At 42.8% G+C, this 21,304-nt stretch overlaps 1 protein-coding gene across 4 annotated transcripts in view; it reads left to right on the forward strand.

Annotated features, from left to right (window-relative positions):
• Positions 1-20,665, forward strand: part of LOC117258645 (protein FAM110A) — a 33,551-nt gene extending 12,886 nt beyond the window's left edge. The window contains exons 2-4 of one of the 4 annotated variants that reach the window (XM_033629705.2): positions 3,108-3,190; positions 16,730-17,160; positions 17,550-20,665. In XM_033629705.2, the coding sequence (XP_033485596.1) occupies positions 17,560-18,960 (1,401 nt within the window). In that variant the 5' untranslated portion in view covers positions 3,108-3,190; positions 16,730-17,160; positions 17,550-17,559 and the 3' untranslated portion in view covers positions 18,961-20,665. The other 3 variants (XM_033629704.2, XM_033629706.2, XM_033629703.2) reach the window with 3 other exon arrangements.
• The last annotated feature ends 639 nt before the right edge of the window (positions 20,666-21,304 follow it).

The following is a 21,304-nucleotide window of genomic DNA, read 5'->3' on the forward strand; positions in this document are numbered from 1 at the left end:
TTTAGCCTGTGGATTTGAGTGCCTGAATCTGTGCGTCGGTTTGTATACATGTATTTTAGTGTGTGTATACCACAGGGAGGTTGGTCTGGTGCACCCCACCCTGCTGACTCCTTTAAATAAGCACCGGCACTGTGTATGTTTGGACTAGAAGGAGCGAGGGCAGCTCAGTCACGGTGTACAGGAAGTGAAATGAACTACTCATGGGAATGGGTACGAGTGCATTTACTCATCTGTTTTTTGTATTAAGTGGACACAAACCTTTAACTTCAAACACAGAGGAATACTAGCAGTCGTTAGAGCTTCTGCTGAACCACTGTTTTGCAGGTGCTAATGACAGGATATCCTTGACCACACCTCCTTCATAATCATATTCTTTTTCTTTCATCCACTAGCTGTCTGTTATCCCACTTTCCTTCCTTGACTTTCTCACTTACCGGTATGTAATGTTTACTATCTCAGAAGGATCTATTGGACAGGAAAGGCTAATGTTATCTGGCATAACTTGAAGAAATCAGTGTTTTCTTTGGATTCTGGGATGTAGTTGAGGGTAAACCTAGACTCAGTGAATTAATAGTGTTTATCTGCTTTCTTATGTTGGCGTAAATGTTTTCTAATGTGCTATGTCTAGTCTTATTCATATAAAGTAATATGAAACTGATTAAGAAGCTTTATGTGAGATTCAGAGCATAAATGATTCAGAGTTAGCAGGGACTGACTGCACAGGGCTCTCAACATGGAGGTGGCTGAGCAGCTAACAGTTCTAACAGCAGGAGAAGTGCTAACAAAGGCAACAGTGTTGTCAGAGCTGATGGTGTAAAAGTAGAGGGGGGGACCGGAGAATAGGATTTATGCTTTTACAACAACGGCATTCTACCACAGGGGGACGGCATTTATCAGTGGTAACCGCAGTGCAGAGCAGTGGCGATTAGCTAGCCAGTGGGACACACACACAGGCACTTGCGTGCACTAACAAGCACGCATGGCCATACTGGCTAGTACAACAAAGAACAGAGAAGCTTGGAAAACACACAGAGGTAGCGTGACGTCATTCACTACTCAGGATCCCATTACTCCACTATATCTTTACATAGTAGATAGTTGTTTGCTGTTATATTAATGCTCTGAATGTCGCATACAGCTCTTAAAACTTTACAAAGTTAGAATGTTGCAGGAATTAGTCCTAAAACCTGGAAATGGGTTGCCGTTTTAAAACCCCCTGTGTCCTTGTCTTGAAAGCAGTGGGGTTTCTTTGGTTAGATGACTGAAGTAAAGTCGGTTAATAGGGGTGAGGGGAAAAATCGAAACAGCATAGACATTTGGCAAGAGGCGTAATACATCCTGGTCACCAGACTATCGTAGGGCGATCATATAGAGAACTATGGGCAATTTAGAGTCACCAATTAATATAACCTGCATGTCTTTGGACTGTGGGAGGAAACCGGAGTACCCGGAGAAAACCCATGCTGACAGAAGGGCTCCCTCCTGGGTTTGAACCGGGAACTCTCTTGCAGTGAGGCGACAATGGTAACCACTGCGCCACCGTGCCGCGACACAAGTAGCAGTTGGAAAAAAGTTATAGATGGCAATATATCACTATCTATGTGATCGCAGTATTCAGCATATTGCAACATGTTTTAAATCACAATAATATTGTATTGTGATAATATTGTTTGGTGGGGTCTAGTGGTTAACACAAGCTTAAGTGTTTTTAACGTTGTTTCTTCTTTAACATAAAATAGGCATTTACACCCCACTCCTAAATTTTGAAGCTTTTATGTGCCCTAACAAAGGTAGCTGCTAACAAGTGGCTAAAACTGAGACTACAGAATGTCATCACACGGAACACGGCTTTACAGCCTCGTTGAGGTGACATTGAAGTCATGCGACCGTAGCGTATCTTGTTTATAGCCTAACGTTAGCTTTTTTCTTGTGGCGATTGCATTTACGCTTCAAAAATCACAAAAGTGGTGCTGAACAGAATATGTAAGTATCATAAAGGTTTGTTTGCCACAAAGCTTATTTTCAGCAATAATCCAAAATCCTGTGGAAAATTCTTATTGGCATTTTGACGAAGGAACCAGGGCGGAGTTCTGCATCAACCTACAAAAGAACGTCATCCCTGCAGCACTCCATAGTGTTCATAAGTGATATGTCCCTTTCAAACATGCACTTGTAGATGGCGTGGCATTTTTAGATTTTCTCGTGGTGGAAAAAGCCCCCAAGGCACATTTCTGTGAGATATTACTGTAACTTTTCTCGGTCAATTGACATATTGATTAATAGAGAAATCACAGCAGCTTTAGTGATAGACATAGGGAGTAGCGTCAAACGTTAGACTCACTTCTGACCTGTCTGTTTGAATTAATTTTATTAGCCAGGGCTGATGCAATTTATTTTCGTCCCATACAGAGCATGAAACTGATGTTCTGCACTGAGAGTTTGTAGCTATTGCTACTTTTCAACTCTTGTCCCTATTTGAGCTTTTACATGTACAGTGTATTCAAAATATACAACATTCAGTATCACAAAACCATAACACACTGTAAAATGGGAATGCAATAAAATACTCATCACACAATACACACACCAAAATACACCATAAACCGTGGTAATTTCTAATACAATCAGCTAAAAATGGGTATTCTGCTTCACCTGCCGCTCAGTCTTTCCCAGGAAAAGTCCTCTTGTTAACAGGAAGGATGCATTTTATATTTTCAGCAGCAGCTGCAGAGACGGCAGCAGTTTGTTTGTAAAAAGCAGGAAAAGACAGTAGTTCTCATGAGCTGTAATACAGTAGCAATAATGGCTGTAAAAACAAAATCTTGTTCACACAGTTTAATCAATCTCTGATTTGTGTCTATATTCATAATTTCCTCTACTATGAGCGCTGGTGAGACACTTTACCTGCTTTTCCTGTACTTCTGCACCAGCATGGTTACAAAGATTGAAATTGGTTACGAATCATTGTTCCCATTTCCTGCATTACAGGTGCCACTGCTATAGTTAGTGGAAATGGCACTTCAGTAATGAGAAAGTGTTGGGAAGATCATGTGACTGTGAGTAAAAGCTCTTGCTTCCTGCTCTCCTAACTCTCTTCCTGCTTCTAGACAGAGGGGGCGGAGTCTTCCTCAGCAGCAGTAGGAGGAGAAGGAAAGAAGCATATGAGCCTAAGGAGCAGAGAGACGCTCAGGTTAGTGTTCATTTGACTGCCGCACACACAGGAAGACACCACGCGCTTACCGGCACATTGGCAGTTGTACCAGCTGGAAGCAGCCTTGCAGACTCAGAGCTCCTACCTGCTTCTCTCAGTGTGACACGCGACTGTCGCTTTCAAGTTTACTGGTTTTCGTGGTTTCAGATTATACTGTCCGACTCGTATACACCATGTAAGTAAACATTACCTTCTGTCCTGTTTGAGCAGATCAGAGTGCCTGTAGTGTATAGACAGAGGGTTGTGTCTGTGTACTTAAAAGGGGGGAGGGCTTGTTGCTCTGGCAGGTAGCGACATCAAACTTTACATTTGAGAGGGATGTTTTGACCTAAAGATTTTTCTGAGTCTTTTAATTGGTTTAGTTTTTGATTTTTTTTAACAGTCTGTTTATAGAAATGCATTTAATTTTTGCTACTAATATCTTAAACATAGGATATTAATAAGAGGATCAGCACAAGTCTTTATAGTGATAGTTTGGAAAACTATACAAAGCAAATGAAATGCTCTGTTATAACAGAGGTAGCTATTGTCTCTTACTGTGTCCCTGCCTGTGCTTCCTTGTCCTTGAGATGGAATGCCAAATCTAAAAATACTGGTCTTGATTATAACATTTGGCAGCTCTGCTCCAGGACTATTTTCATTCTCTCAGCCCTCTCAGCTGTAACAGGGCGAGAAGCTGCGCAGCTGGCTGGGAGAGTGGATGTGTTGTACCTCTAACAAGTTTCATGTTAACATTTTATTTCAAGCAGAAGAGAAAAGTGTTTCAGAGCATTATCATGGTAGAGGTGCTTTGATTAATCTCACAGACTGTGCTGTTAAGGGTCAAAGATCTGACGTTTCTTGAGCTCATCTGTCTGTTTCCTTTCTGAGATGTATGGAGTTATTTCTGTTTTTAAGCCTGTAGGGGAGAGAGAGAGACGTTGAGGGCACATCGCATCAGACCGTTAGCTAAAACAAACAAACTCATTTTTTCATGGGCCTCTTCAGACTGTCAGCGCCTCTCTCTGTTAGTGAAGAGGTAATCAGGTATTATAAAGGGTTAACAGTTGCAAAAAGACGCCTGTGTGTGAGTGTGATTGTACATGTGAGTGCAACCAACGGTGTGTGTGTGTGTGTGTGTGTGTGTGTGTCAGTGAGTAAAACACTCCCTGTATCAAAGCCAACAGTGAGGCCTAGCCATTGAGGCGACTCCACAGTGACCACTCTCCCTCCCACTACTGTGTGTGTGTGCGTGTGTGTGCGTGTGCGTGTGCGTGTGCGTGTGTGTGTATGTGTGTGTGTGGTGGCTCTATAGCTGACTGAGGACAGCAGTATGTGATTGCATCCACGCCTGCGTGTCTCTGGAATGTGTTCATCACCACATTGAAGTTGAGATATTTTCTCTCTCCCTGCATTTTTTAGTTTGCCTTCAGGCTCTGGCATTGCAGCATAGACCTGTGCGTGTATGTGACTGTTCAGGTATGCAATACTGTATCTTTTTTAATATGCAGTTGGCATGTAATTGCATTAGTGTCTATATGTGTCCGTATGTGCACATATGACTCCAGGTGTGTGTGTGTGTGTGTGTGTGTGTTACCTGAGAGATGAGCTCCAGCTAAGTGAGACAAGAGGAGCTGCCTCAAGCCACTGATCCGAACACACACACTTGAAATTACACTCATCTCCCAAAAGATCTACTGATAAGTTTGCGGGGTATCATCGCAGTTTCTATGATCAGCAGAAATTCTTTGCTGGATCAGAGTTATTTCACCCTCTAGAGGCTCAGCAGTGCCAGAATCTCTACGGGCATTATAAATTTGTACGGTTGTAATCCTGCATGCAGGGTACAAAATTCACTTTTTGGCCTATTTGCCAATGGCTGGTAAAGTTTTAAAAAAAAATGACTGGCCAGATATTTTTCACCTGGCCATAAAACTGCATGACATAAAAATGAACACAAATGAGCAGGTCCTGTTTGCAATGGTGGAATGTGACTAAAAGTACATTTGCTCAAGAATTGTACTTTAATACACATTTGAGGTCCTTATACTTTACTTTAGTATTCCCATATACTTCTGCCCTAATATGTCTTAGAGGGAAATGCTTTTTACTTCACTACATTTAGGCTTGTCTGACAGGTATATTACTTTTCACATTAGATTTTTTATCCCCTTCCTGTTGGATGAAATGTTCCTATATGTGTTGAGAAAGTTCTCCTCCTCCTCCTTAAAACCCTCTTGGATCAGCTGGAAAATGCATCGTCACAAAGCTGAAAACAGGACTGTTTTTCTGACACCATGAAAAATTGACTTTGTAGAGATAGGTGGTTCTCATAGGACAGTATGATGCATTGCTGTAGATTAAACTACCCAGCAGTATAAAAAGGAGATTAAATTAACACAACCTTAAACATTCACAGCAGTCAAATGGAACATACACATTAATGCAGCAGTAATATAATTCCAAAAATGTCAGGTACAACTGGATCACACTGACAGGGAACATTTTACTGCACTATTAATACTTTTACCTTCATACATTTTGCTGACAGTACTTGTATACATTTACTTCAATAAGATCACACAGCAGAGCAGTGAGCCAGAAAAAGTAAGAGTAACTGTAGCGACGGTGGACAGCTGCGAGGGTCAATCAAAGAATTGTGATACAATTATTGAAAATGAGATGTTTCATTCTGTCAGTGCAGAGGGAAAAGTGTTCAGCTTATGTGTTGCTGTGATGAGGGTTCGTAGCAGGCTTATTTTAGCAACCCGCCTCATTAATTTTATTCACAAACTATATTTCTACAATATTTCCACTCAACCTTAAAGTTTAAACTAGAAAATTAGCTGACTAGTCAAAAAGCAAGTACAGACCACAGTCAAAGTTGAGCACAAGTTAATCTACAAGTTTAAACATTGTTCGAAAAAAATCGTTTATTTTATAAAAGCCATTTAAATCATTGATTGAATTTTTTAATAACCAAATCATACTTTAATGCTGCTGAAATGTGTGACCCTTTGCACCGTGCATTATGACCATTGTAAATTATACCACAAAACATGACAACTCACCAAATGAAAGTGGACAAATAACATGTATTGACAACAATATTCTGTAGCAAAGTAAGCCTTCAGGAAATGTGCCTCATTAGTACTTTGACATTTTTAGAGGGTAAACAGTATTTCATAAAATAATAATAATTTTAATAATAAGTTTAACCGACTAGTATTTCTGGTGCCGACTAGTGAGGATAGCAACGTATCATTGAATTGACAACTAATCGAGCACATCCCTAGTATCATGTTGTTCTTGATCATTGTTGCAACGCATATTAATTCAGCTTTTTTCTATTTATTCAATGTGGGCAAATGGCAGATGTTATAATATGTTTGTCTTAGCTGCGGGGTTTAGTTTTCCTGAGGGAAGACCTGCTCTCCACTGATTACCTACTCAGACAAAACTCCCTTCCTGACACACACACACACACACATACACACTCTCTCACACACAGAAATGAGGATGCTGACATTCATGGATGCACAGCTACACTCATACACATGAGACTGGATTTCATTGGACCCCTCCTCATCCCACCCTTGGGTGTAATTGTGCGTGGATGTGTGTGTTTCCCGGGGCCACAGGCGCAGACAGTGATGGGCAGAGGTGGTGGTGGGGGGTGTAAAGGGAGAGAGTGGGGGAGGGCCATACAAAAATGAACCTAGATGTTGTAATAACTGTCTGCTTATGGTTCAGTGGTTGTTTTTGCAGCTGACTAGACCCTAGTCCGTGTAAGAGTTGCATAACCTTTCGTCCAGACACTTCAGTCATGCACGTCAGGCGCGTTCTCCACCCAGCCAAGAGCTGTTTTCAGTGGGAAATGGGCAGCATGGCCAGAGCTGATAGCTGCACAGCGGTGTGTGGTGAGGCCAGGGCATTAAGGGATGAGGTCTGGTGTTTGCCTCTCTGTCTTCATTAGCTGTCTTTGAAGCTCCCTAAATCAGCCTGGAAGGGGCGTGACTGATAACCTTTGAACTCTTCTTTTAAGCTTTTTATTGACTTACAGTCTGAAGCTGGGGTGTCCCAGTGGGTGATGAGCTGGGGCTTGTGTTGCACGCACATAACCAGATTTTTTTAATGGCCTATTTTTAACCAGATTAGACTTCAGATCATTCAACCAGAAGATACAAGGAGAATGCTTAACTGAGTTCAAGTGGCAGGCATACTCAGAGTTTTTCAGATCGTGGAAATGTTAAAGAATCTTAGAGTCACAACACCATACTGCTCCACAGCCCCTCGCTCCAGCAATATCACAAATCCAGCACATATTTCTATGACTTTTTCTGACTGACATTGCATGATTATGTTGCATACTCAGGACATCTATCTCGGCTTGGTGATGTATTCTGTAAATATCTCAACTATTGAACTTCTATAAATGAACTATGAATTTTCATGAATTTTTGAACTGACATTTATGGATGTTTATGAGGATGAATCCAAATGTCTTTGGCGATTTCTAGCTTTTACTCTACACCATGATCAGTTCAGACTTGTTTAGATTGAAACCTCCGCTGTTCTTTAGTGATTATTAGAAAGTGTTAGCATGCTAATGTTAGCATTTAGCTGTTAGCATGACTATTGACTTTTAGCCTTGGTAAAACTGTTCAGAAGCAGCCAAACTGTCCTCAAGCAAGATTGCAGATTGCAACCAGCTGAAGCTTCTGTGTACCAAGTGTGATCTCCCGGTTAGGATTCCTTCAATGTGCATTGTTCAGGAGGTTTTTACTGTAAGCTGAATTATCTGCATAGGTCTCTGTCTCTCCAAAACAAACGGACCAGGTGATTTAAACTGGTAAAAGCACTGAAAAAAAGCAGTTTCATGTTACAAGTCAGTGTTTTTCCAGTGCTGTTACGCTTGTTGTGGAGGGGCTGCTAACTATAGTGGCTAATGCGAAAACACGAATGGCACTGTAGAAACATTGCGGTGCAACATCCCTGTGTGTCCCCCAAAATTTCACTGTTAAAAGGTAGAATTTTTATATTGAAATTTAAAAATCTTTAAAAAAAAACAAAACAACAAAATTCCTGAACTTAACTTCCCTCGTAAAATTTCAATCAACCCTCTGCTACCCTAGCGTACAGTCACAGTTGTTTCTCTACCTTTTTAAAAAAGAGGTTGACAGAGCAGGAAGAGGTAATAACACCCTGCTCTGAGTTGCGAGGCTTTAGTGAACTCTAAGGGATACTCATTGTTTTCAGCAGTGATTTGTTAGGCAGTGGTTAGACTGCACAGTCACAGCTTACCTCAGTGTGTGATTCCTCTACAGCGGTTGCCAATGCATTGTGTACAGGCTTTATGGCAAGTCCCAGTGCCCACGAATAGATGGGTGAAGGTCACTGTAAAACAGGGTCAACCTGCTGATCACCCACACACAACCACACACACACAGTCAGAAGCAAACACTCCAGCTGAGTACTTCTGTTTGTTTTTCTGTCTTTCTTACACATTTCCTGTTGTGAAATGCGTCATCGCTTCCTGCTCGTCCCTCCAGTGGGCGACGAACCTGAGAGATCACTGCTGACTAACTTGCCACAACTACGCCCTCCTCCTTTTTCTCTCTGTCTCTGCTTGAGGGGAAGGTGACTCTTTCGAAGAACATTTAATACATGACCAGTCAATGTGATTCTTCCCAGAGATTAAAGAATTTAAATATTATTAAGCAGTATCTAGCTGCAAATTGCACCTGAGCAAGATACTGAATCCTTTCCAGCTTGGGGAAAGTTGTCAAGCTAAAAATCACCTTGAAATCACCTTATCTTGTTATCTACACTTAGATCATTCATTTAGTTCACAAGATTAACAATGTGTTCTTCAGTGTCAGATTGGACAGGGGGGGATTACTGGTGACATCTCTTTAGGTGGGGTCTCTGTTGTTTTCTATACAATCTGGGGTCAATGTCCGCTGGGACCAAGGCCACTGCGATATGACAAGCCAGCTGGCGTCACAGCGCCTTGTTCCTGTCCCTGTGTTTGGACCCTCAGGGTCCTGCTGCATCTTCCTGTTTTTTTTTTTTTGTTTTTTTTTGTGAGTTAGGACATTTTCTAGGAGGAAAAGTTTACAAGTTTTGGCCTGTGTTTCTCTTTGCTTTTGCCTCTCTTACCAAAACCCATTTCCCCACGTGCTGCTGTTTGCTATTTATTCAATCAATCAGTAATTTTGTGTTAGAAAATATTGGTGAGGCAAATTGCTCCCAGTTGTGGGCTCTCCCTGTAATTAGTCTTAAAGCAGGCCAGTTGGTAGATGACCATAGTCAGCTGTGGTAAAAAGTTAGTCATCCCTTCCTTTCAGCTGGAGCTTCCTCTGCTTCCCTTTGAAACATTTCTGGTCACAGAGATCTGAATAATAACATGTACACTTTAATCTATCTATTCTTTGTCTTACTAATGTATTACTCACACGCTCACACACTATGAAACACAACCTCTTTCTCACACACACAGCAGACATCGTAGGCCATATCATTCCCCGCTAATATGGTGGTTGGAAAAGCAGTCAGATTCATAACAGAACAGTGGTTAGCATTTTATGATAATGGAACTGAGCAGTTTCCATCGTGGAATAGAAATATCATTCCTTGGTCTGTCGCTGTGGTGGGTGCCTGTGGTGCGCTTGCCGCTTTTTTGAGACATCAGCTGTTTGTGTAACTGCAGAAAAGAACATGAACTGAAAGCAGAAGATGGAAAGTTAGAAAAACAAGACACACAGGCTGATAGATGTTTTTGTCTCCCAAGGAAGTTATTCCTAACTCTCACACACTCAGATCCGTGCACTCATTTTGTAGTTTGATCAGTTTGCACCTTGTTTGGTGGTAGCTGGAGTTATAACGCTGCAGTTGACACACACATTAGTCCCATAGGAGAGATGCCTTTGAGCTGCCTGACCCTGTACAGTGAGTAAATGAATGACTATTAGCTACTGTTTTTAGGAGAGGGGACTATCCAGGCTATTTGCATGTAGATGGCTCTTATTAGTACCAAAGAACGGGGGAACTGGGCTTGCTTTTACACACTCCCTAATATGGCTGGGTGATATGGCCAGACATGTTATCACAATAAAACTTTTCATTGTGGTCAATAATATAAATAATTACCATGATAAATGTCAAATCATTTTTCTTTCAAGTTTAAAGGCTGGTTTTTGCCCCTGAGTGAAATTCGAAGAAACATACGGTTAGCTGTGGTTTAAACTATTCTTTATCGTCAGATGATGACAGTATTTGCCAAACAGTGGAACACTCACAGATCTGAGGTAGATTCAAAACAATTATAATCAAAGTAATGTCAGTAACTAAAACCTTTAATATACAAAGAAATCTTAATCCTGGTCAGCAGCAGATCAAACTCTTAGTGCAGATGCCTTAAAACAATTTTTAAGTGTTTTAGCTGACACTGTAAACAAAGGAAAGAAGTCTCAACCATGGTTAATATTTTCTGTACAGATTTTAAACCCAAAGTGTATAATTTCTGATGTTTCTCAATCAAAGCAAAAACAAAAGACTGACTTTGATGATGTCACAAAATAGCAGTCAGAGATCATGTTCACGGACAATTTGATGTATCAAAGTTTTATTTGCATTACCTTTTATTTATGTTATTCATGTTATTTGATTTAATTCTAATGAAATAGCTGCAAGTAACATAACGTTAACTTGCTAATGTACAAATAGCATAGCTAACATAACTAAAGTCATGTGGTGAATGTAATGGTGGAGTAGCCCGGTGCTGTTATCCATGATCAGAGCACTCAAAATAACTAATAAGTGACTGCATTAGCTTGGTGACGGTAAGTCTTGGTGGCTGTTGTTTTCTTCGCTATAATGGCGGGTGGCGACTAGCATTTAAGGTGCATTAGCACCCCCCTCTTCCTGTGTTTGCATGGTTTAATTATGTCATATATTTAATGAAAATTTGTCGTGTTATTATTGAGGCAAACTATATCATGATAATTATCCTTTTATCGCCCAGCCCTATCCCCAAATCTGATCTCTAAGCAGTGTGAATTCATTTAGCAGCTTTTATTTGACTTTTTCCTGTCCTTTGCTCCAGGTGTTTGGACCCTTGTATCAACAATAACTATTATAAGTAGTTCGATCACTTTGACTCTTTGTCGCTCCGCCACCAACAGTATTCATGGCTGAACTGTGGATCATGGGATTATAGTTGAAATGGGTTTATGTTGGATCTTTGTGTGTGTGTGTGTGTGTGTGTGTGTGTGTGTGTGTTTTGTGTTTGGATGCACACAGCTCTTGCTTGCATGGGCGTTAAAACCTTGTGTTTTCTAGTGTTTGAACTGGTGACCTATCCCATGACTCCCTTTTGTGTTTACATGACTTTCCACTGTAGTAATCATGTTTACAGCGTGTGTCGGAGTCAGGAAATGGAGCCTTTAAATTACATTATGTTATGTTGTGGAAAAACCAGAGAGGAGGCCAAGTTAGTATGTGTACACTTTATAGACCATTGCACTTTGAATTGGGACCTTCTAAGTATTTGTATATTTTATTTCTAGCCAAATGACAAAGACCATTCTTAAAGAAATAGGTCTTTTTGTGGACATGAAAAGACTCTAAATCTGGACTAAAAGGATGTGTTTTTTGTAGTAGAGGCCTGTGTGAGGGTAATGACAAGGCCACAGCATACTAAACCTGAGGTAGCGGAGGTCTCTAAGACCAGACATTTGTCTTCGCTCTTTCTGGTAAAGTCTTTCTTTAGGATGAGTTTGGACACATATACAACTGTCTGTATAATCACCTATAGCTATGCACTGAAGCTAGTGTTAGTCAGTGTGTGAGTGGTGAGGTAGAAGGCCTTTTTCTTGGTGTTTCAAAGGGTTTTGGGGACTTGCCTGTCCATTTCCTGAGCACTTCCTCTTCTTAGCATTTAAGTATTTTTGGAATAAGAACGCAAATGCACTTAAAAGTACAAAAAATGTAATAAAAAGAGGACATATATTACTTGTAAAATAAGATTTTAAGGCAGACTGTTAAAATTGTTTTCAAATATTCTCTTTGCTGGATACTGTAAAGTTTCAGTGGCTGGCTCCAGTTTTTACTGTGGTCTTTCGTGTGTTTACTGTGCTGTAGTGCAAATGTTTTCTCTAGCAGGTGGAGTGCCAGTGTTGAGTCATGTATTTGGTTTGTTGACTGACACACCACATCCATTAATTTGTGTGTTAATGATGATCATTTCACACATCCAAGTCTGTTTACAGGTGTTAAGCAATATGACTGCACAGTTGAAAAAAAGTTGTATAACGCTTTTTGTGCCATGTTGCTATGTAAAGTCTGATAAATTGCATCTGTAAAGGTTAAAGACTGCAAGTTTGATAACGAAAAATTAAAAAAGTGGAGTTATAAAGAAGAGAGCTTACCAGACCTCTGTAAGCTGCTCCCTATATCTGCATTAACCACAACTAGCATAGCACTCTTTCATCTCTGACTGAACTGTCTGGAGTAGCGTGCATTATAGGTAATGTTGGTGTCAGCTTATAGATACAGTCGGTGTCTAGTCATAGTTAGGCAGTGTGGTCAGTGAGGGGAAAACAGACTTTTCTCTCAGCCTGTAAATGCGAGGAAACTTGGTTTTTGAATTCACATAAGAGACATTATTACATTTACTGTATGATTAATTCACCGTACTATATTATCACTATCCTGCAGCCATCAATCAATCAATCAATCAATCAATCAATTTTATTTATAAGCCCAAATCACAATTTGCCTCACAATTTACCAGAACACTGTGATGTAATAGACTGGCATGTTTTAGTAAATTCCATGCAGGTTTAAAGACAATATAGCAGTGTTAACGTTACTTAATGTCATTCGTCTGTGTTTTGATGATATACCATAACATTATAAAGTAGGGATTTACAATCTCAAGAATTACAGGTCAGTGTACGCCCAGTGTTTTTTTTTACCGGTAGATAAACAATCTAACAGTGTTTGGATTAAGTGTTAGATCCTTTTTGTTTGACCAGAAGCAGCCCAGAAACTGCCATCGCCAAACCCACCAGACTCTATTTAAATAATTAGGACCTTTAGCGTGTATAGGGTCAGCGCATTTTTATGTCCAAGTGGGTGATTTTAAGGTTTATTTCAACAAAACCAGATTTGGTGGTTATCAAAGCAGTGGAGAGATGGTTTCTGTGAGTTCTAATTTGTTTTTTGTTGACTTTGAATGAAGTGTGTTTTACAATTATAAAATTACTTTTTTTAAAACGCCCGAGTCTGATGGGTTTGTCGATAGTGACTCTTCAACAAAAGGGTTTATTTCTGTAGGGATCATTTCAATAATCTTGTCAGACACATAGAATAACAATCTGAAACTGTCAGTGAAATAAACAAGCACTTTTAGTGGACGTAAATTGACGGTGCGAACACGCCTCTGACTGTTTACATGGTGGCCTGGTGGCTGCAGCCCTCTTCCTCAGCACTGTACCTATTTCCAAAAATGTTGTTCCTATTCGTCACTTAGAGACAAAAACATGGGAAAATAGGGTCCATGTCGATTATGAAGTTCATATGATATGCAGAAAGCCACGGCAACTCTTTGGCATGGCAGCAAATGCCATGTCCAATACTGTTATAGGTGTGCAATGCTAAATCCATAGAGTACTCTTAACTAATGAAATCTCAATAGTTTGAAGACGGGTGTGTGTGTCTCTCACTCTGTGGATCATTAAGTCCTTTTGATAAGCCAAAGGTTCCAACTGTGGTGATGTCATCATCTTCTGTGCATCTCATGGGTATCTGTCTTCCTGTAACTGAAACTAACTGAACAATCTGTCCTTTCATTGCCTGTCAGTTGGTAAATTTTTCTTCTTACCCAGATAATTTTTTTATTGTGCATTCAGTTTTTCCATAACAGCTTATTTTTTCTCTATCCCCTGATTGTACTCCTTAGAGGCTCGCCTAAAGGCTTTTGGTCGCTTAGTGTTTGTGAATCATTATTTTCTGTGATGCAAATGTGTTTATAATTTAAGATAGACTATTTTAAACTCTTCTTTGGTTTGTCACATAGTCAAGATGAAAGCAAAGCGTGTGACTGTTTGTGCATATCTGTGGGTTTTCAAGCTCTTGCAGATCCTGAAAGCAAGTGTGTGTGTGTGTGTGTGTGTGTGTGTGTGTGTGTGTGTGTGTGTGTGTGTGTGTCTCCAAGTCTAAGCTGTCATGGTTGCTTTTGCTCTTTCTCTCTGCTGCTGGTCTGCTGTTCAGGGATGAGAGAGGGAAGGGGGGGGGGGTTGTGTGTGGGGGAAACAGGGTCACATGTTGACAGAGACGGGAAGGAAGACAGCTATAAAAAGACTAATTAAAAATGTGCAGATAGATATGTTGGAGGTGGAGGTGAAGAGGAGGAGCAGGGAGAGAACGGGCCCACTAACTGGGTGTGATGTAACCCTGGAGTGTAATGTTGTAAACGATAAGAAGTAGGGGGAGGGATGAACAGCATTGAGGAGTGGAGGAGTGGATGGAGAGAATTGTTTTTCTGGGAAATTAGAGCTTGGAGAAAGAGGGAAATAGACACTGTGTGTCAGCAGTGCTTTGAATTCTTAAAACCCAGAAATAATAATGCACAAGTAATTGGATGCGAACTAGGGATGTCAGTTTCGTTTAATTTTGCTTTCGATAGCCTGACACCCATTAACCGCTAACTGTTTTTCTTTTTTAAAGGAAAAATGCAAAATGACGTGAAATACAGAGCATGGATTTATTAAGAGACCTGGGTACAGCATTGGAAGATCCTGTTCATTCCTATGAAAGTTGCTCAGTGGCGCATGAAGCCAAAAAAGCTCTATTTCTGCGATATAAAATTACCCAGATGATCATTATGCTTCTGCATCATTGGGCCCATAGAGCAGGCGCACTAGAGACTTCCACTGGCTGCTCAAAAAAATGTATCCACTGATTTATGGATGTCCTTTCCCAATGTAAGTCTTTGGGGAAAAGTCTTTTTGGGCCCAATGGCATCTTGTGACAAACCCTGGAAACTGCAGTACCAGTGTTTGACCACTATGAAAATTGGCTTCAAAGCCCAGCTCCCTTCCTGGGGGGCCTGACAGAGAGGCCTTTCCTTTTAGTCCAGTCCATGTAGCGCCGCATTTCAAAGAGCTATCCATTTAGAGATAGTGAAATTTTGTGTTGTAAGTGTCTTGCCTTTTATTTTATTTTATTTTCTGTTGGCTTTGCTGATAGACAGCCAGCTGGCTGTGATAACATGCAGAAACATAGTGCCCACTGCCCAGCCTCCGGTCTCCACTGGTTAGCTAACGTTAGCCTTGGCCACTCTGCACTGCACACCAGCCGGGTTGGGTGGGAGGTGGCTAGTGCTGCCGCTCATTTATGATTACTGCTGGTGAGGTAGTCCCAGTGGTGGGACGACATTGCTGCGGATACATGGTGGCCACCCCTGGTCTCCCTCAAGGACGCCCATTTGTGCCGCATAACCCCTCTAGCCTTGTTAACTATGTGAACACCACTAGTGTGCTGACACTGCTAACTAGTTAACTAACAAGTGGAGACTGAAGAGTGGGCTCTACGTTTCTGCATGTTAACGTGGTTTGCCAGCTGCCTGGCTCCCATCAGATCCAGGTGGTGCTCAGTGCAGTAAACTGAAGAGTAGTGAAATTTACCTATAAACTGACATTGGTCAAAAATATTCTCTGGGGTTAACTGATTAATTGTTAACCATAGACATCCCAAATGTAAACATGTGGAAACAGAGAAATAACTTTCACTGCCTGTCTTTGTTTCTTTTTCTCTAAATCGGGCCAGTTGTAGACACTAAACATTAAGACCGCAGCACTACAAGCACAAGCTAAATAGTTAAAATACAAATGTAACCATGATGAGACTCGGAATAAGGCAGTCCTCTATTGTTTACTGTGTCTCTCAATCACATTGGGTCTCTTTTTCTGTGGTGATGAAGACAAAGAGCTCAACAAGGAGAACAGTTGTGTGGGCTTTCACTGTTTTCACAGTGTTTTCATAGCACCCTGCTGAGCTTGATGCAAGTCAATGTAAAAGATTGCAGCTGTTTTGCCCGTTGTCCTCCTCTCTCTTTCTCTCCCCCCTCTCTCCCTTTCAAAGAATTTTCATTTGAATGAAAATCCTGCCCCAGTGTTTTGTTGTGCTCGGAGGGGGGAGGGGTCCAATTGGTCAGAATCGCTTTCGAGTTGGACCAATGCGAGCACACCTACCGCCTCCCACCCCGCCCCCTGTGCCCCACCACGGCTCCCGGCCTGAAGTGTGATTGGCCGGCTGGGAGGAGCCAGACTCTGGTTTTAAAGCCTGTCCCGTCTGCTCCACTTCAGTGTTGAAGAGAGTCCCCGTCTGTCAGCTGGTTGAGTGTGTGTGTGTGTGTGTGAGTGTGTGTGTGTATCAGTGCGTGTGGATGCTTTTCTTAATAAGAGGCGGGCAGAAAACAGAGAGCTCTGCTATTATCTGACTTGGACTTCCTTCTCTTTTAACCCTCTCCAGGACTGTGGGGCGCTTTAGCTGAGTGGCTGGACAGCTTTTTGTGTCAGATCACCAGCTGGACAGGCAGACGCCGGGCTTGACAGACCAGTTGGACGGAGATCATAAAGGGGATCTTAAAGGCTGTTGTGTTGCCCGTATCATCGCCGGCTGCTCTGCCAGACCTGCGTTTTGGATAAAGAGCTTCCATCGGCTGCACTGTGGCTGACCGGTGACCCCGATCTGCAGCCTAACCCTCTTCTGGGTCACCGCTGAGCTAATAGAGGTGGTCTGGCTGGACCTGATGTGGAATTTGACCCCAGCTGACCCTGTCCCACAAGTAGCCTTTCACTGATCCTGGACTCAGTGGAAAGGAAGGATAAAAGAGCAAGAGAGGCGACAGAGAAGAAAGGAGGAAGAAAAGGAGAGAAGTGAGAGCAGCAGCACAGCGACTGGTGAGGAAGTTAAAGGGGGCTCTGGGTGCGAGGGAGGGAGGAGAGGAGGGAGGAGAGTGGGAAGAAAAGAGAGGGTACAAAAGAGCTATTTTCTTAAGCTTAGAGAGGACATGTGGGAGCTCTAAAAGGATGTTCGTTGACCATTAAAGCCCCAGTCTCAGCCACCTCTCCTTCTGTCAGGTCTTCTGTTTGTCTCTAGTCTAACTTTTATCTCTTGTCCACAACACTGTGGTTGGTATAAATCACTGTGTTACCTTTAACACAATAAATACAGAGAAGTATATCATTCTCTTGCTCTTCTCTTTATTCTTTGCTTGCCTTTTCATTTGTACATATTTCAGTTTCAAAAACCTTTTGACTGATAGAAAATATTTCTTTCTCTCTGTCAGCTCCTCCAGTATGCCAGTGGAGACCCTGCGGCCATCAGACGGCCGTCTGGCCGGGGTTCCCTTCACCTCTGCTATGCCCTTCAGGATACTTAACAAGGGTCCAGACTACTTCCGTCGTCAGGCTGAGCCTGGGGCCCGTAAACTGAGTGCTGTAGAACGCCTGGAGGCCGACAAGGCTAAATATGTGAAGAGCCAGCAGGTGGCTCTCACCCGCCAGGCCCCCATCAAACCACCCATCATTCGCAAGCCCCTCGTTCCTCCAGGGATGATGCTCCAGTGTCAGATCAGCACTCCTCCAGCTCGCAAAGTTGCCCGCTGCCCAGCTGATGTGGAGAATGGAGGAGGGAGAGATGGACCAGGAGGAAGAAGAGGGCCTGCTCTTAACCTGGATATTCTGAATAATCTTATCAATGATGTATGTGATGGACCAATGCCCTCCTCCCAGTCCTCTTCATCCACCTCCCCCTCCTCATCATCCCCTTCATCGGGAGCTAAGAGCATCGGCAGTAGCCTGTCAGCAGAACAAGAGAGGAGCAACCGACTCCTCAACAACCTCAAACCACTGAATCACGGCACCGTCAACTCCTCATCCACCTCCTCCTGCACTTCCTCTCCACTCAACAACAACCTCCGGACCCCTGCAGCGGAACCCACCCGCCGTCCACCCCCTATCCCAGCACGAGTGCCCCGCATTGGGGTTCCAGTGCCCTATAGCTCCCCTAACTCAGTGACAGTGCGCAGGGTGGATGTTCGGCCTCAGGCTGAAATAAGGAAACCTCACAGGGCTCTGCTGCAGCCCCAACTCAGGCCCAGACAGACTGCCCAGGGCCAAGTCGCACACCCCCAGGTCCCACCTCCACCACCTCCTGCACCCTCTCAGAACACACCCCAACCCCAAACCCTGCCCTCCCCTCCTGTTTACCTGCCGCCTAGTCCCATGCTGGTTCGAGCTGGCGTGATCCCACCAGCCTCCCCTGCTTTCACTCGTATTTCAAATGCCAGCTCCAAGGGGTCCAGCCGTAAGCATCCATCCTTGCACCGCTCAAAGTCGGACTTGAGCGACCGATACTCCCGTGCCACGGCCGACCTGGAGCGCTTCTTCAACTACTGCGGGCTGGACCCAGGGGAAGTTGAGAGTATGGGCGGAGTGGAGCGCTTCACAAGAGCCAACTCAGACATTGTGTCCGTCTCCAAGCTCCGCAGCGTTAGCACTCCCAGCTCGGAGTGTGGGGACGAGGCCTTCCCGGCGAGGGAAGACTGCGGAGACGAGGATGACGACGACGGGCCCGCCAGAGCCAACGAGCGGGTTCCCTACGGCATCTCCGTCATTGAGAGGAATGCTCGAGTTATCAAGTGGCTGTACGGCATCCGTCAGGCGAGAGATGCTAACAACGCTGTCTCTAACGTATAGACAGGGGAGGACTTGAAAGAAAAAACAGGGAAGCAGTACTTTTTGTACGTTTACATACGTCTGAAGAAGGGAAAGCCCGTCTGCTCATCTTCTGCTGCCTTATGTGACATTTAAGGATAATCCAGTAGTTGTTTTTTTCTGTTTCCTCTGAAGACTCACACTTGTTTTGGAAATTACACATTAGTAATTGATACCTGGGCTGCAAGTCAGGACTGCTTCCCTGCAAGACTCCATGGACGATACATTTCCCTTTTCCTCCACTTGATCTTGTTTAACAATACTGGTATATGAAAGCAATAATAGACTGGTATAAATGCTGATGGTGAGAATGAAGGCAGAGGATGTTTGCGATTGTGGTTCCTCATGTAAAGGTACTTTGTGTGTGTGTGTGTGTGTGTGTGTGTGTGCATGCGCGTGTGTGTGTGTGTGTACGTCTATGTGTGTGCGTGCCAGAGAGCTCCGCAGCACAAAGCCACTGGAACATGGCTTCAAGCTGCCAGAGCCTCTGATGCTACGCAGCGCAATGACTGTTGAGCAAGCCGGGAAGAGAACCACGTTGATACTGTGAAATTTCACAAAAAAAGCTTCCATAAAACACATTTGTATTTTCAAAAACCTTTTGGCTGTAAGACTGTTATTCTACAATTTTCTGTCAGCATGCAAGTGAAACGTTGGTATACATTTATTTTAGGGTTTTGTCACATCAGCAAAGCACACACTTAACTCACACAGATAATCACATCATGGCACAAACTTTACATTCAGGTCAGTTACAGTAAATATGAGAGCAGGTGCAGTCATGCTGTCTGTATATCTGAGCGTAACATTGTCTAGGTTTGTGTTTGCATCTGATACACAGTCTCATGTCTTGGATTATGCTGCACTGGTGCAGCAAGAGAAATCTGTTTACTATGTATGTCTGGGCACGGATGAGAGAGCAAGTCATGTGATAAGGAATGATCTCACAAGTGGATGGTCGAAGTAAGTGTAGCATGAAAAAGTTATTTTGCCTCCAGTAAGAATGGAGAGATGGGTAAAAAGAAGACTGAAAAGACTCGGATAGAAAAACAAAGATATCTGTGGTGGTTCTGAAAGTGTCTCAGGAAGATGTACTTGGCATACTAACAAAAATGGACCAATATTTATTTGGAAAATGTAATTTAATGTATTTTTTAATATTGGACAACTTTGTGTACAGAATTCAATCTTTGAAAGTGCAATCTCATCATATCTACTACAATGACAGTATATGTAGGATCACATTTAGACACACATGCAATTACAGGCACCAGTCACATGCTCAGTGTGAATGTTGTAAACAGGGGAATGCCAGTGTAACATGTGCCCCGCTGCTCGTGGGGAGCGGCAAAGAAAGTGAGACTGTTTTGTATTTATTTGACTTCCTGTTTGTCGCAGCGGGAGCGAGACTGTGCACGTTCTCCACCCTCTGCTTCTACTTCCTTTAACTTTTCAGGATAAACAGTATGAGCACCAGCCAGGTTTTTCTCTTCGTACTTGTCACAGGTAGATGAGGAGCAGTGTACAGCGGGAGTCAGATCAGAGGGCTGGAGAACACGACAGCAGCGGCAATGAACAATGTGTGCTGTTGAATCTGGCACTGGATGCCCAAAGAGTCTTCAAGTGAGAGATCCAAAATGCTTTACCATGGTGTATTCTAAACAATTAATAATAAAAAAATGTTAAAGCATGTACTTGTTCACTGTTTTTATTATTGTCTAGGCTCTCAAGTTGACTGATGGTGCCGCCTGGTTCCAGCATATGGCCACAAACAGCCACTCCTCTGATTTCTTCAGTGTTGTGGGAGTTTACGAGGTGCTTGCTGCCAAGTCTTTGGTTTATAATCTGAAATCTGGTGCGGGTCCAGTTCAGCAGAGGCAGGTGTTTGGCCCCTCATATCAGCATCAATAATTGACACACGGCACTTTCACTGATCTCCTCAGGATGGGTTTGTTTACTTTGATCGTGTTCTTGTGAGAGTCTGACTGCTACATTATTTAGCGAGGAAAATGTTGACACGCATACAAACTCACCCCGCTCCTGCTCTCGTAGTCTCTCATTTAGTCACTCACATAAAACTGCACAAGTTGTATTATGACACTGTGCCACTGCCACTGACTGCAGTCTAAAAGCCTGTTGTGATTACCCCCCCACCCAACTCCTCAGCACCACACCCTGTTTGAGAGCTCTGAAACCTCATTAAGAGACCAACTGCTCAATTAAACACCCTGCTGGAGGGCAACGAGGGTAAAAAAATTAATGGGTGTGAAAGGGCTACTTTTGCGAGCAACTGGTTTTCTAGAGTATGTATTCATCGCACTGTTTA

This window comes from Epinephelus lanceolatus, chromosome 8 (genome assembly GCF_041903045.1).
Source record: "Epinephelus lanceolatus isolate andai-2023 chromosome 8, ASM4190304v1, whole genome shotgun sequence".
Lineage (NCBI taxonomy): Eukaryota > Metazoa > Chordata > Actinopteri > Perciformes > Serranidae > Epinephelus > Epinephelus lanceolatus.